Genomic DNA, 15511 nt, shown 5'->3' on the forward strand with positions numbered 1-15511 from the left:
TGTGCGTAAAAAAGATTTGTATGTGTAAAAAAGATTTGTGTGTGTGTAAAAAAGATTTGTATGTGTAAAAAAGATTTGTGTGTGTGTAAAAAAGATTTGTATGTGTAAAAAAGATTTGTGTGTGCGTAAAAAAGATTTGTATGTGCGTAAAAAAGATTTGTATGTGTAAAAAAGATTTGTGTGTGTGTAAAAAAAGATTTGTGTGTGGACTTAGCCAAAAAAACCCTGCAAGTTACAAGTACGGATTTTGACCCTATTTTTCTTCCTTTCATTTGATTGGTCAATGTCATGTCAATCACAAATGTAACAATCCAATCAGAGAACAGATGGGTTTGGCTGTCGGAGGGGCACTTTTTTTGAACTGCAGGTCTTTGAAGGGAATAAATGCCCTTTTACATGCCAACCCAGCGTTTTCCTTCATCACCACGAAGGAAAACAGTCTGTGGTCGTCTGAGTTTGGTGATGTTTGTGTCACAGGTCTACGTGCTTAATACAGGGACTTCCACAGCCTTTTCAATAGCGCTGCGGACCGGGGGGGGGGGGGGGGGGCAGTGTTTTGGAAATGACAGTCTCCATTACAAAGCTTTCTTCCTTATGAATTAGCATACATGTTTTTATTGAACATTTGAAGAACTAGCAAAAAAACCCGAAACTCTTGTAGAGGACATAAAGTCAGAGATAGAAACGACAAGGAGCAGGTGCATCTAGTACAGGTAGAGCTGCTGCAAAAACCCACAGAGCCCAGCAGCCAGCGCAACAAATTCTGGATCCTTTGCTTTTAGTTAGCATTAGCAGCACATCCTGTGTCCGATGTGAAAGGACTTTTATGCTGCGCACTGTGACTCACAGCAATGGTCCCGGGTCAGCCCTGACTTTGTGTTAATCTAATCCTAAAGTAATAATGGTATTTCTAACCACTGACATACCACAACTTTATCCTTTCAACAGCTACTGAAAGTTAGCGGACCTAGCTGCTATCAGATATTTATATAGAGATCCTCTAGCTTCAAACTGTATTACCCTTCAAGGACCTGCAGTTCAAAAAAGTGCCCCTCCGACAGGCAAACCCATCTGTCCTCTGATTGGATTGTTACATTTGTGATTGACATGACATTGACCAATCAGATGAAAGGAAGAAAAACAGGGTCAAAATCCGTACTTGTAACTTGCAGGGGTTTTTTGGCTAAGTCCACACACAAATCTTTTTTACACACATACAAATCTTTTTTACGCACACACAAATCTTTTTTACACATACAAATCTTTTTTACACACACACAAATCTTTTTTACGCACACACAAATCTTTTTTACACATACAAATCTTTTTTACGCACACACAAATCTTTTTTACACACACACAAATCTTTTTTACACATACAAATCTTTTTTACGCACACACAAATTCTTTTTACACATACAAAACTGATTTACAAGTACAAAATATTTATGACCACATTTTGAGCCCATATAAATTATTCCTGTATCGTGGTGTGTGTGTGTGTGGACAAACCCTCCTCTTCAAATTTGTATGTTATACATTTTTCTTTTCATGGCAGATAGACTGAACCAACTGAGTGAGAAGGATAAAGTGATGTAGCTAAAACAGTGTTGTGCTGAAAGTGACCCGTGCACAATATTTGTAAGACCCTTTGAAAAGAAGCTGAAAGTCTGCACGTCAATTATGTATTGATTATTTGATAGTGTCTTTGTCACAATTATTATAGAGGGCACTGTATATATGTTCAGAAATATTCTGGGAGATTTATGAATGATCACTAATTCATTTTATTAAACACTGTACATTTACCGTTTCCGGTCAATAATGAACAATCACTAGAAATTAATGGTGGAGACAACAATTAGTGTAAATAACTGAGTTCAGGTACATCCTCTTTTGTCAGATGGCCATAAACACACACACACACACACACACACACACACACACACACACACACACTGGGTTCCCTAGCAACTACACTGGAAACGTTTGCACAATAGAGCCTCACTTCCATGAGAACAACTCCTCTGTTGGCAGTATCATTGTATCATTGAACTTTTCTCGTAGATTTGGTGTACAATGCTTTTTTGAGGCCTTGCTCAGAGGTCAGTGGGTGTCAGCACCATGACAAGGTGATATATAACCTAAGTGAGGCTCTTTACTACTTATTTGATCACTACACTGGTGAGGAGGAGAGAGGCCAGGAAACTGATGGCGGGGATGCATTAGAGGAGAAATTGTCTGCATCTGAAGGTGGCACGGAATATAATCCATGCAATCTAGACCAAGAAATGACTGATGAGGAGGAATCCAATGATGAATAGGATGGCCATGCTGAGGCTGCCATAAGGATCACATCTTTTATACTTGACTGTAGTAGTTCATTTAAATGTTGATGTTGAATTGTGACTCTTCAGGACTTCCATATTACAGGCACTCTTCAGGATCTCTAAATTATAAGTCATCTTTGCCCACACAACGTCGCTTACCTGATCCATGCACCTGTCCTGATGGCTCTACAGTTCTCAAAGACCACATCCCAAAAGACCAGTATGAGGAATTAATGCTGCGACGAGCTAAAGAGTTCCAGCAATACAAAGCCAGGTAGAAGATGGATGTATGGGTGGGAACCTTCCGTGAACTGTTACACTTACAGTTCAGTAATAAAATAATAAAAAATATGTGTGTGTGTGTGTGTGTGTGTGTGTGTGTGGGTGTCATACTGAGCAGTCAAAATTCTTTTGTGTAATTTTTTCCAAATCCATCTCCTCAACAGGACTAATTCAATACTATCCAAGCTACTTTTTGCTTTGCCTAACTCTCCTCTGCAGTATCCTATCCAGGGCGTTATAGTACGACCCTTGACTGCAACTGCAATACCAGGTATGTTAAGCTCAATATATGCTTCAGTCACCAATGTTTTAGTTTTTATGTTCCTATAAAAATATAAATACAAATAGAATAGGAAGGCAACAAGGCCATGGTTCACAGTTGTTTATGAACATAGGGTTAACATGAAAGTGATCATAGTAGTTTTTATAAAAGTATGCTGTCAGTAGTCAGATCAAAAACAGCACTGAACAAATACATCTGCAAAGAAGTAGTTATTTGGTGATTCAGAGTCAATAGGATTAGGTAAACTTAAGTCATTTAAAACACAACTAAAAAAAGCTGCATTTCCTGCAAAAATGCCCGGTGAATGCCATGTAGTGGAAACTGTCTTTGAAAAACTGCTGAAGAAGCAGAACTATCCGCTGAAAATAGGTGAAAAAGCTGAAAGGCCACAGATAGTCAAACCCCCGCTGTCAGGGTGCCTGCTCATCTCAGTGAGCTACACCAGCGCTCATGCCAGCAAGCCAAACCGGTGTGCAGAAGAAGCTGAACTGTCTGCTGAAAAAAATGTTGCCATGAGAAAGATTCGAATTCACGCCTCCCGCTCTCAGAACGCCTGCTTATCTCAGTGAGCTAAAACACGGCTCACCCCAGCGAGCTAAACCGGCGACCACACTTGTAGTGTGGTCCCAATCATGTCAATGGGACAAAAAATTGCACAAAAAGCTTAATATTTTAAAACATATAAAAAACTGAGTGAAAGATAGCTGAGGTTTCCTCAAGAACTCACCTTGCAACACTTGTGTAAAGTGAAAAGATGACGTGAATATGTGTATTTGAGTAGAAGGACTAAGTGACACTGAAGGTAGTTTTTATTTCAGGTTTAGCTCTGCATGCTGAAGAAGGAAAGAGCTATAAGGTTGGTCTGATATCACAGATTAGAAACAGGCAGATCTCACCCAGATCTCCCTGACTGAATGGTGGAGGTTGGCTGGTTTATAAAAGATGGCTGCTGAATGTTTGTAAAGTTCAAAGATATGTATGTTTATTTTATTTTATAAAAGGCAATGATGTTCAAAACAATTAAATTGTACTGAAAAGTTAAACATAATTAATTGTGTCTGATCACCTCTGAGACTGTCACTAATTTTGATGTAAAAATCTGGGGACTTTTGTAAATATTACAAGCAATTATACTTCTTTCTTCTTTGACATGATTTTTTAATCAATGTACAGCAGCCATCTTGGGTAACCTTGGGATTTTATAGAGCTTGCTATTGAAAATGCTTTGATTTTGAGAGCCAGTATCTTATTCTGAATTTAAGTTCACATTTTCTCATTCTTATGCCAAGAGAATTATATACTTGTCTGTGAATTATATACTATATACTAACTGTCAAAAAATGTATTATTTCATTCATGTGTGGCAAACAAGGCTTGGTATACAATCTACATAGTCAGTATGGGCCTTCATAACACATCGCTATTCAGTTTTAGTCAGTTTATTTTAGTAGACGCTATATTTCACCAGGTAACACTGGTATTGGCTAGTGCAGAGGTTCCCAAAGTGTGTGTGGGGGCAGAGCCATTGCAGGGGAGGCACGGTATGAATGTTAAAAAAAAAAAAAGAACGCTTGGACACTGCTAACATAATGGACAGGTTTTTGATGGGGCTCCCACACAAACGCAAAGCAGAAGATGAAGCATCGCCAAATATGTTTCCAAACCAACTTCCTTCCAAGCCAAATTGTACCCGACCTTCTTGATTTTTAGTTCACAAAAACTTCTTATAATGACTAACTACTCCTGAAACTTTGGAGGTTTTAGCTCTTTATAAAGTAAAGTTACAGTGGAATACAAATAATATCAGGCTGATCCTGCCACAATTTGTTCCACCTGTCCAAATCACAGACAAACAGCATCCCACAGTTGCTGGGTTTTTTTTCAACCCATTTTGCACAGAGAGGCATTTTTTGGAAAATGCATAGCAAGCATAAGTACAGAGAAGGGTGAGAAACTACAAAAGGTCTGGTAGGAACCCGACCAGGGCTAAAGGTGAACCTTCTAGCAATGGCGCCGGCCCTCCAATGGCAGGCATAATTAGCTCTCTCTTCACCACGACAGACCAGTACAGTGTCTACATCACTGCATCCGCAGCACCAATCAGTCTGTCGATCTCCTGCTCCCCTAATTCGTGAACAAGACCCCAAGATATTTAAATTCCTCCACTTGGGGCAGGAACTCTTCCCTGACCCAGAGTGGGCATTCCACCCTTTTTTCAGCTGACCTAACCCCCTAACCCTGGCATAGTTTTCAAAAAAACAGCAGGAATCACCTGATTTGTGATACGATATGTATGACATGAGCAACAGATAGTTGTTATAGTTGTTAGTTCATTGGCCTTGAGACTAGACCAGAAGAAATAATGAAGGACGTTATTGTACATTTTTCTGATTCCCAAGTGACCAGAGATGATATGGTCATATGCTAAATTTGGAACCTGGAAAAGGAATGGGCATGGAGCTATCATTTAGTACAGTTTTTTATGTATAAAATCAGAACTAGGAGTCTAGCAGTACATTTTAACAGCAATGACCAAGATTTTTCACATGGGACCAAAAGGACGACAAGCTTTTATAATTTTTCTTCCATGAGGTTCTCTATGTACAGAGTGTTGTGGCTGAAGGCTCAAGCTCTTTTTGAGAAAGGTAAAGTCTGGGTGTGATCTTGTTGGATCTGCATCATTCATAAGAGTCACTAAGGTCCACTAAGTCTCCAAGCCTGCACACAGCTGTTAATTGTGTTTCAAACAAACAAGCTTTATTCACCACATACACAATCATACAGAGTACAGCATGCAGTGAAATGTTTTGTGTCCAAGCTGCGGACAGGCTGCAGACGTAGCCACGCAATTCCAGGGCTTGGTTTTTAGCATGGGGGGTCTAGCCAGGACCCTTACTGAATACTGGGTGGGAATCAAACTTGCGACTCCCACTCCAAAGGTGTGTAGTCTTGCCACTACAATATCCAGCTGCAAATTATCAATTACAGCCCTTTTTGGTAGTTGTTTTTGAAATTTCTCAAACAGCACAAGCTCACATGATCATGATAGGTTTTAACTTTACTAGCCTTTGACATTTGTCAAAAAGCACCCTCTTGCAATCTCTACATGAGTTGGGGTGGCAGGTTTATTTCATATTCCTAAATTTTTACCTTTAAGATTCAAGCACTAATTCCTATGCTTGCAGGACAGTGGCTTTCACAATATAATTCAAACTGTCCTCAGTTGAAGAAGCTGTGTGTACTTGCATCTCCCACTATTTTGCAATCTAACAAGACAGACCACACACCCTTTGGGCTGTGTAGTGCACCTGATATGCACTGAATGCTATAAAACTATAGGAACACTGAAAAATATGTATTTGCATCAGGTTCTCTAAAAGTCGGGACTAATGTCTAATGCCGTCTCACTTTAAAGCTTTCTTCTGGTTTAAAAAGACAGTTTGAGTGGTGGTGCAGTTTTGTGGAGGTGGTAGCAATATTGGTATTGCTAAAATTACTCAGAGTGCTTTTTAGTTTATTCATGTGTTTCTATTCTAGGTTCTCTTAACTGTGTCAAATGGTGTCCTAACCACAGAAACTCCAACTGCAGAGGCCACTGTTCAAGGTGAGTTTCCAAGTCAAAGGTAAATTTATATATACAGTGGTACCAAATTAACATTGGTTTGGGTTTTTTTCTGTTGTTATTTTTAATTATTGAATATTATTACCTTGCTTTTTTCTCTTTGTTTCGTTGTTTTTTGTTCCTGTGTCCCCAATAGAAGCATCAACACTGTACAGAAAATGTTAATATTTATATAATTATTTTGGATGAAAATTTGAACAGTGGAAGACTAGTAAAAGCTTGGTGTAAGGTAAACTATATGCCAGGAGTGAACAAGACATTGATACACTGATCAAGACATTGATACAATGATCCATACCAGTACAGCATCTACAGCAATTACATTGGAATATCATTCAAACTGGAGAACTTTATTTAAATGGTAACAAAGAGAGGGAAGGTCGTCAGAACTGAGGGGATTGCACTTGTTGATCTGTGGGACCAGCACCCGAATACAGGAAGTTTGATCATATGAGTATTACCGCAGTGCAGAGCTTGGATGGAGCTAGTAGGTGAGGGGACTCCCCCAGTTCTAATTGCCTCTAATTTCTAAATACCCCAGTACCCCAGCTACTCTGATTAAAAATGAGAGGACTGAGTAGCCTTGCAGGCCCAGTATGTACAGGTCACAGCTGTTGCGGCAGCGCCCCTCTTGTTCAGTGTTTTTAGTTTAGTGGCCTGGACTGTAAGACTCAAGGTTCTGAGTTCAATTTCTCTAGCCACACCCAATGCCCAGGGCTTTTCCCATGGAGGCTAGCAGGCCTCAGACCAAAGAAGCTACATGGGTCCATCCACCACCACGGTGGGAGTATACTTGAATCCCCCACCCTCCACCAAGTTTTCTTTCCAGACATTGAGATTTTCTCCAATGAATGAGAAGTTGCTTCTCTATGCCTTTGGGTTGGGGAAAAGGTCCTGACTATCATTTGTCTGTGTGCCAAATGACACTTCAGAGTGCTCAGCCTTCTTGGGGTCATTGGGTGGAGTGCTGGGAAGTGCGCCATCTGGGGATTCCATTGTTCTACTCCATGACTCCACATGGGCAATGATAGCGTGACCTGGAGAGGTGTCATAGGGACGAATAGGCTGTTATATCTGAATGGTGTTCTGTTACTGGACTTCAGTGTTAACTACATCATAACACCACGATTGAGGGTATTCATAAGTGTATGTGGCACCAGAACACTATGTAGAAGGTTGATGATCAGTTTTGTAATCGTATTATCAGATCTGCAGCCGTAAGTCTTGGACACTCATGTGTAGAGATAAGATGTGCCACTAGTTCAGGGGTGGGCAATCTCAGTCCACGAGGGCCGGTGTCCCTGCAGGTTTTAGATGTGTCCTCGAACCAACACAGCTGATTTAAATGGCTAAATTAGCTCCTCAACATGTCCTGAAGTTCTCCAGAGGCCTGGTAATGAACTAATCATGTGATTCAGGTGTGTTGACCCAAAGTGAGAACTAAAACCTGCAGGGACACCGGCCCTCGTGGACTGAGATTGCCCACCCCTGCACTAGTTGATCACCACCTGGTGATCAGTTGTGGCAGAAAATTCTGGACAGACCTGGTGAGGGTATGCTGCGGGCAGGGGCCAGCTTCAATTCCCACTGTAGAAGACACAGGGCCGGTGTCCCTGCAGGTTTTAGATCTCACCTTGGGTCAACACACCTGAATCACATGATTAGTTCGTTACCAGGCCTCTGGAGAACTTCAGGACATGTTGAGGAGCTAATTTAGCCATTTAAATCAGCTGTGTTGGTTCGAGGACACATCTAAAACCTGCAGGGACACCAGCCCTCGTGGACTGAAGGTTGCTGGCTCTCCATTATTCCTGTCAGTAACACATTAAACTAGCCAGTATTACTTTTTTTTTTTAGATTTTTATAAAAAAAATTTCCGTAACATGTGTAAAATAAAAATTGTAATCTCAAAAGACTGAATTCATAAAAGAGTAATTTGATAAAATTTAGAAGACAAAGACATACACGTGTTCTTTTTCTTACAAGGTATCTTGACACTTTTTTAAAAGCACTACCCTGCAACCCTACCCTTTTTTATTACATCTTTTTATACTATGATGGTTTTCCCTTGGACTTGCCTCCATAGCTCCATACAATTTTAGACATCGTGTCTCCTCAATCAACGTAGTATTGGTGGTTTTACATGAATCTTATTTGGTAAAGTTCAGGACTTCATATTCTCATTGTCAATTATCAGTAACTAATGTATTTTGGCTGGGCTAGCGTGGTAGTTAACACTGTTGCCTCACAGCAAGAAGGTCCTGAATTCATCTCCACCATCCACTGTATTTCTGTGTGGAGTTTGCATGTTCTCTCTGTGTTTGCACTGGTTCTCTTGTGTACTCTGGCTTCCTCCCAGAATCCAAACACATGCAGTTAATGAGGTTAGGTTAATTGGTGATTCTTAACTGCCTGTGAATGTGAGTGCCAATGGTTGTCTGTATGTGTCAGGCCTGCGACGGACTGGTGACCCACCCCGACCTCCCAATAAGGATAAGCGCAAGAGAATGGATGGGCGAATAATTTAATTAGGAAAGCCACTTTCCTAATTAGCCAGAATAAATTACTCTGAATTAAAGACTACTCCTGTTATATTAAAAGCCCTTTCTGAGAAATGACCAGCAGTATTATATTACTGTGAATATACATAAAGTAAATTTGTCACATCTATTGGCACTTAGCCATAACCCATTAAAGGTCATTTTAAGGCTGATGTAAAGTTGTCTGGTTTTAATTTACAGGTTCTGGAGGGACGAAACTGATTATTGAGTCTAGCAGCCCGTTGGTCCTCAATGACCTGCTGGCCAAAGTGTCCTATACCAGCACCATCTACCACATAAACACTGGAGACCTTGGTATGTGTCAGAAATGTGAAGAGCTATAAACACTCATTTTTAAATGACAATTGAATTTGCAAAATATGTGCATTTTACACATGATCATTAATGTATGAGTCCTGTATGTTTAAAATAACTGAAAGAATAAGTGAGTCCCCCTTCTTCTGAACCTAAGCAATTTTTTTTTTTTTTTTTTTTTTTTTTTTTTTTTTTTTTTTTGTTTAGTCACCTTCCAGTTTGAAGACTATGAAGCTGTGTTTCCCATTACCATCCAGCAGCCTCATGTACCAGTCCTGTATGACATGGGAACAGGTAGAAGTGAACTCTTCATCAGGGGTTAAAAGCCAAGTTCATATTCATTTAAATATTGCTGCAAAATGCTTTATTATATTCATTGCATACAGTTAAGAACATTAGTTATGTTGAGGCAGAATTATTGTTTTCTTCAATCACTGTCATTTTCTCATTATCTTCACCTTCTGGGTGATTTTAAAAAAAAAAAAAAAAAAAAAAAACCACAAACACCACACACCCACAACAAAACACACCCTCTTAAGTCTTCATTCCTAGTCGTTTTCACCTGAAACACTGTGCTTTATCAACTAGTAACTGATTAGTTAAGAAGTATCACCCAAAAGATGTAGGAAATTCACAAGAATATAGCTATTTGACCAATCAAATAATCATAAACCATGCTTTGACATCAATGAAGAACTGCGATATGTACTTAAATTTTGAGGGAGGTGCATGACAAGTTACATCACAGATTACTGTTATGGCAGGGTATGCTGGTGTATTTATTAAACAGACCAAAAATGCAGACATGGGAGAAAAACGAGGTATTAAAGAAAGGCAGCAAGTAACAGATCTGGTCTGGAGGCTGACCGCGTGGAAAGCGGTGGCGGCACAGGTGTTGGCCTGAGCAACAACTCCGGGGCGGCTTGGTGGTGGTGGGGGGGGGGGGGGGGGGGTCGGTCGTCGATGGCGGCATGAACCTGAGTGAAGTGGCCGGGAACAGACGGAGGACCAGCAGGTGCGGAGACCACTGGCTGAGGCGAAGCAGGTTGAAGCTGCGCCGGGCACACAGCTGAGTCAGGATTCTGCGGCTGGGGCACAGTGCAGTCAGTTCAGGCAGAGACTGTAATGCAGCATCCATGGCAGGCTGGATGAGTTCACCTGAGCTCTCAGCCTAGACAGGATGCTGAGACGGCCCGGCAGAGCTCCCAGGTGTATCAGTCTTTACATCCTCCGAGCAGAGGTTAACTGCTTGGCCACTCCGGGGAAGTCTGGGATTCCCACCGCAGCAAGGAGCGCTTGCGGTGCGTCAGCGGGCGCAAGGGAAGCTGACGCCACAGGAAGTGAAGGTGAAGTGGCAGCAGACTCATCATCTGACCTCATGAAGCTGGCGATGGGAGATCCATCTGAGGCAGTGAGGGTGAGTGACTTGTCCGTGGCGGAGAGGTGGATGCAGAGGACTCTGGGCAGGGGAAGAGGCTCAGTGAGCGGACCCGGAGCTGGCCCATGACAGCCTGGGCCAGCGCAAGGGCACGGAGCCCCCCTTTCAATGGAACCAGGCAGTCCAACGCTTCTGCCAGTTGAGGAATCTGCAGGAGACACGGCTCCCTTTGAATTATAGTGTCCGTGGCCGCAAGCTCGATGCACACCGTCAATTCTGCACAAACTCCCCATCTCCTCACTCAACTGCTTAATCCATGCTGGTCGGGGTACGCCAGTGTTTTATTAAATGGACCAAAAAATGCAAACATGGAAGAAAACCTAGGTATAACTAAAGGCGAGACGTTTATTTGGGCTGATGTCAAAACAAAAATAAAGCAAGGCAAACTACAGAAAAGCTAACCTGAAACCAAAACTGGGTAAAGCTAAAACATGAGAACTGTGACTTGAACATGGCCTGAACAGGAACATGAGAAACTATGGCATTAGAGAACTAGAACATGAACATTAAGCTGAACAGGAGAAAGAAAACTCTGTGACTAGAGCTGACTTGGTGTGGAGACAAACAGACAACCCAACAAAGAACAAGGGAAGACAGGACATAAATACACAGAAGGGTAATGAGGGAAGAGGAAACACCTGGGGAGACACAGCTGATACAAATAAACATGATGGCACAGGGGAAATAAAAAACATTTAAATGGAAGCACTAAACTCTTCAAAATAAAACGGGATACAGGATTGAGAGACGTAGACATGACACAAGCTTGACATGGACACAACACAGACATGAGACACATGACAGACTGGACAGGGAAACATGATACATAACTAAGGAGACACAGATGGCACAAAAGCTAGAATAAAACTCGTAACTAATAATAAAAACAGAAGAGCTTAACATGTTTCCAACATAACATAAGGAATCAAAAATATAAAAAAAAATTTCAACATCGAGTTTGAGAAAGTCTTTCAGTTACAATGTTGCTATGACATAGGAATGTATCATAATTAATGAAAAGAATCTGATGTTTATTGTAGAAGACTAAAACAAAATGATCAACTTTAAGGGAAATGTTTACAGAGGGTATAAATGTGGTGGCGCGAATGAGGGCTAACCAGGGAAGGTGACTAAGGGATGTTGACAACGCCACCTGGGGGGAGAGGTACCCCTCTAGGAAAGATTTTTATAGCCAATGTAGATGTTACACTAGCTACCAAGACCCACAAGTTCGTTATTAACAGCAGAGGTGAGGCAGATCAGTTTTACAAATCAAAATGTACTAAGAAAACTCCTAAAAGCATAGAACTGTAAAATCAGGAAAGTTCTTAAGGTAGCAGGGCTGAGCCTGCAAGACTGTTAATTAAAACACTTTATTAACAAACAATGATTAAAATGACCAGGCTCGCTGCCACGTTGCTACCCTAGAACAATAACAGCTCGCTAAAATAACTAAACAAAATGGTGGAGACCGGCCACTTGAGGAGGCAACCGTACAGAGGAGTGCCACCAATTACTCACCCGTGTAGTTCCACTGCAAACCTAACTGCCACGCACACTGAAATCTAAATGGTGCAATCTACCTATGCCCGGTGTATACACTCTCATGCATCGGGGAGGGGATTCCACCTCACATGCCTAGCCCCTCAACAAGCAGCCGCACCTCCACTAAAGCAATAAAACAAAGCATAAAACGTTAAACAAATTAGTAAAAGATAAATACACCCTAAGTTACAGTACTTTATAAAAGCAAGATTAAACTATATCAAACAATTTTGAGTAAAAGACCATAAAACCGGGAGTCAGTCGAGGCCAGTCCATAAACGTTTGTAAGATAACAGGCCACAGCAAGACAGAACAAGACAGCAGCAGTATGGCACAATCCAGTAACAAAAGAGGGAAACAGTCGTCAAGGTCCACCCTACTATATGCCACATTATAGCAAACGCACTTACCACTCTCTAAAGGGCAATACTAAAATGAGTAGCTTTCCTGAGGAGATCTGCAGTGCTTAGCTGCCTAACGCTCTCAGCCACCTTGGATGGGAAAAGACTGCCAAATGCCTCCACGTGGTAGGGAAGCACAGCTGTTTCTTATAAGGTCCCTAATTATCAGCTGGGAAGGCGTGGATGTTAGTGCTGCATTTGCGGACATCACGTAAAATCCTACCCCAAAATCTACTTCACTACATAAATCAAGTGAGCATAAGGGTGATGTTCTGAGACTTCAATACATTAGGATTTTTTTTTTGTAAACCAGAGAATGCACCCACCGCTGGCAATTAGAAGGAATGCACATTTTACTTTGTTTGAATGATGCGGAAATCTAATGCTACTCTGTGCCATTATTAACAATCCATCTTTTTAAAAAAATATTATCTGCATGCTTCTGTCTGTTAGATATCAGTTCTCAAGTCACCATTGTCACAAAGACCTTCCTGCGCTACAAACAACTGAGGGTGTTGTTGGACAGCATCCGGAAATTCTATAGTAACATAAAAGTCATTATTGCAGATGACAGCTTAGAACCAGAGAGTGTTACTGGAGAAAACATCCAGCATTACATCATGCCTCCAGCACAGGTATGCACATGCAATCATTTTCAGATTTATGAGTATTTAGCAATATTTTGGACTAAAATGGCATTTATAGAATATAAGACATGCAACTGTCGTTTCATTTCTTGGACGATTTATCAAGTACAATTTCACTCAAACCAAGTACCATTCCGAAATGAATTTGAGATGTTTCTTTTCTCAGGGCTGGTTTGCAGGCAGAAATCTGGCTGTGTCCCAGGTAACAACCAAGTACTTCTTGTGGGTGGATGACGACTTTTTGTTTTCAGAGAAGACGAAGATAGAGAAACTTGTGGAGGTGATGGAGGCAGTCCCTGAACTAGATGTGGTAAGAATAAAAAAGCTTGTGTTGGATTGTTCAGTTTTTTTAACTGCTTTAAATAAAACTGTAACAGCTGCAGTAGTAGGGTGATGACACTAACACAGTACTTTTAGAATATGTAGCCTTTGTTGTTCTCCCAGGTTTTTGTATTCAGGTGGCAAAAACTAACAATTCTAACTGTCCATCCATCCATCCATCCATCCATCCATTTTCTTCCACTTATCCGGGGCCGGATTGCAGGGGCAGCAGCCCAAGCAGAGAAGCCCAGACCTTCCTCTCCCCAGCCACCTCCTCCAGCTTATCCAGGGGAACCCCCAGGCGTTCCCAGGCCAGCCGAGAGATATAATCTCTCCAGCGTGTCCTGGGTCTGCCCCAGGGCTTCCTCCCAGTGGAACGTGCCCAGAACACCTCTCCCAGGAGGCGCCCAGGAGGCATCCTTGTCAGATGCCCGAACCATCTGACAAGGATGCCCGAGCAGCAGCTCTACTCTGAGCTCCTCCCGAATGGCCGAACTTCGCACCCTATCTCTAAGGGAGAGGCCAGCCACCCTTTAGAGGAAGCCCATTTCCGCCGCTTGTATCCGCAGTCTTGTTCTTTCAGTCATTACCCACAGCTCGTGACCATAGGTGAGGGTAGGGGCGTAGATCGACCGGTAAATTGAGAGCTTCGCTTTAACTTTACACTTAGCTCTCTCTTCACCACAACAGACCGGAGAGCAGTCACAGGTGATACCTTACACTGCAGTGAGTTAAAAAGGAAGAGGAAAAGAGGAATGCTGTGCACTTAATCTGAGTAGAAAATACGCGTAGGACAGAGAGCTGAGTATGTAACAAACTAAGCTGGTCTTTTGTTTTCAAAAGTAATTCAAGATTATTTTTCTTAATCACTAGTTTTGAACCTTGATTACATCTGTTTAGGGTTGATTTTATAATGAGTTGTTTGGTTTTTCTCTAATTAGGTTGGTGGGTCAGTACAAGGGAACAAGTTTCACTTTTCTATCCTATATGAGGAAGGAGATGAAAACGAAGGTGGCTGCCTATACAGGAAGTCCGGTGGCAAATTCCACCCCCTTCCTAGTTACCCACAATGCCATTTGGCCAGTGGAGTGGTCAACTTCTTCCTGGCTCGTACAGATGCCATGCAGAGGGTGAGATTTGACCCTAAGCTCCAGCGAGTAGCGCATTCAGGTAAGTCCACATCTCGAAAGAGTTTAGATTGAAAATGGTAGCAATGTTTTTTTTGGGTTTTTTTTAAAGGCAAATGTCTGTTTCTGACTCTAGAGTTCTTCATGGATGGCCTGGGCTCTTTGATGGTTGCCTCATGTGGTGATGTGATAATTGACCATCAACCTAAAACAGCCGAAAACAGTAATCCTACCTACAACAAATTCAGAAGCCCTGGAAGAAATGATGGAGAATTCAAACTGCAGCTTCACTTTTTCAAAAACCACCTTAAGTGTATTAGATATGGATAGAAGACCATAAACAAACATAAGGGCCACTTGTTGTCATTACATATTGCACTTAATCTGAGCATTTTCTTCTTTCATTTTTATTGTTTTGTCATTGCCCCAGGAATGACAGAGTTTAGGATTCTCAGTGAATATAGCTATTTTTTTGCTTTCTCTTGCTTTATTATTCTATAGAAAGTTTGATTTCTTATGCTATTGTTGATCGGGTTAGTTAATCTAGTATATTGAACTTTTATTGTGTTTTGTTGTTCTGTTTTCTTTTCTTTTATCTTTAATGTATCTCTCTTGTTTTAGTTTTTTGATTGATTGATTGATTGATTGATTGATCATAAT

At 41.3% G+C, this 15511-nt stretch overlaps 1 protein-coding gene across 1 annotated transcript; it reads left to right on the plus strand.

Annotated features, from left to right (window-relative positions):
* The first annotated feature begins 2124 nt into the window (after nucleotides 1-2124).
* LOC134625704 (beta-1,4 N-acetylgalactosaminyltransferase 2-like) lies at nucleotides 2125-15181 on the plus strand. Its single transcript, XM_063470957.1, has 11 exons — nucleotides 2125-2132; nucleotides 2434-2604; nucleotides 2777-2883; nucleotides 3714-3751; nucleotides 6433-6499; nucleotides 9259-9372; nucleotides 9580-9666; nucleotides 13210-13391; nucleotides 13570-13713; nucleotides 14666-14894; nucleotides 14988-15181. Exons 1-11 carry the CDS (start codon nucleotides 2125-2127, stop codon nucleotides 15179-15181), a joined length of 1341 nt encoding a protein of 446 aa, XP_063327027.1.
* The last annotated feature ends 330 nt before the right edge of the window (nucleotides 15182-15511 follow it).

Source organism: Pelmatolapia mariae, linkage group LG4, assembly GCF_036321145.2.
Source record: "Pelmatolapia mariae isolate MD_Pm_ZW linkage group LG4, Pm_UMD_F_2, whole genome shotgun sequence".
In the NCBI taxonomy this organism is placed as follows: domain Eukaryota; kingdom Metazoa; phylum Chordata; class Actinopteri; order Cichliformes; family Cichlidae; genus Pelmatolapia; species Pelmatolapia mariae.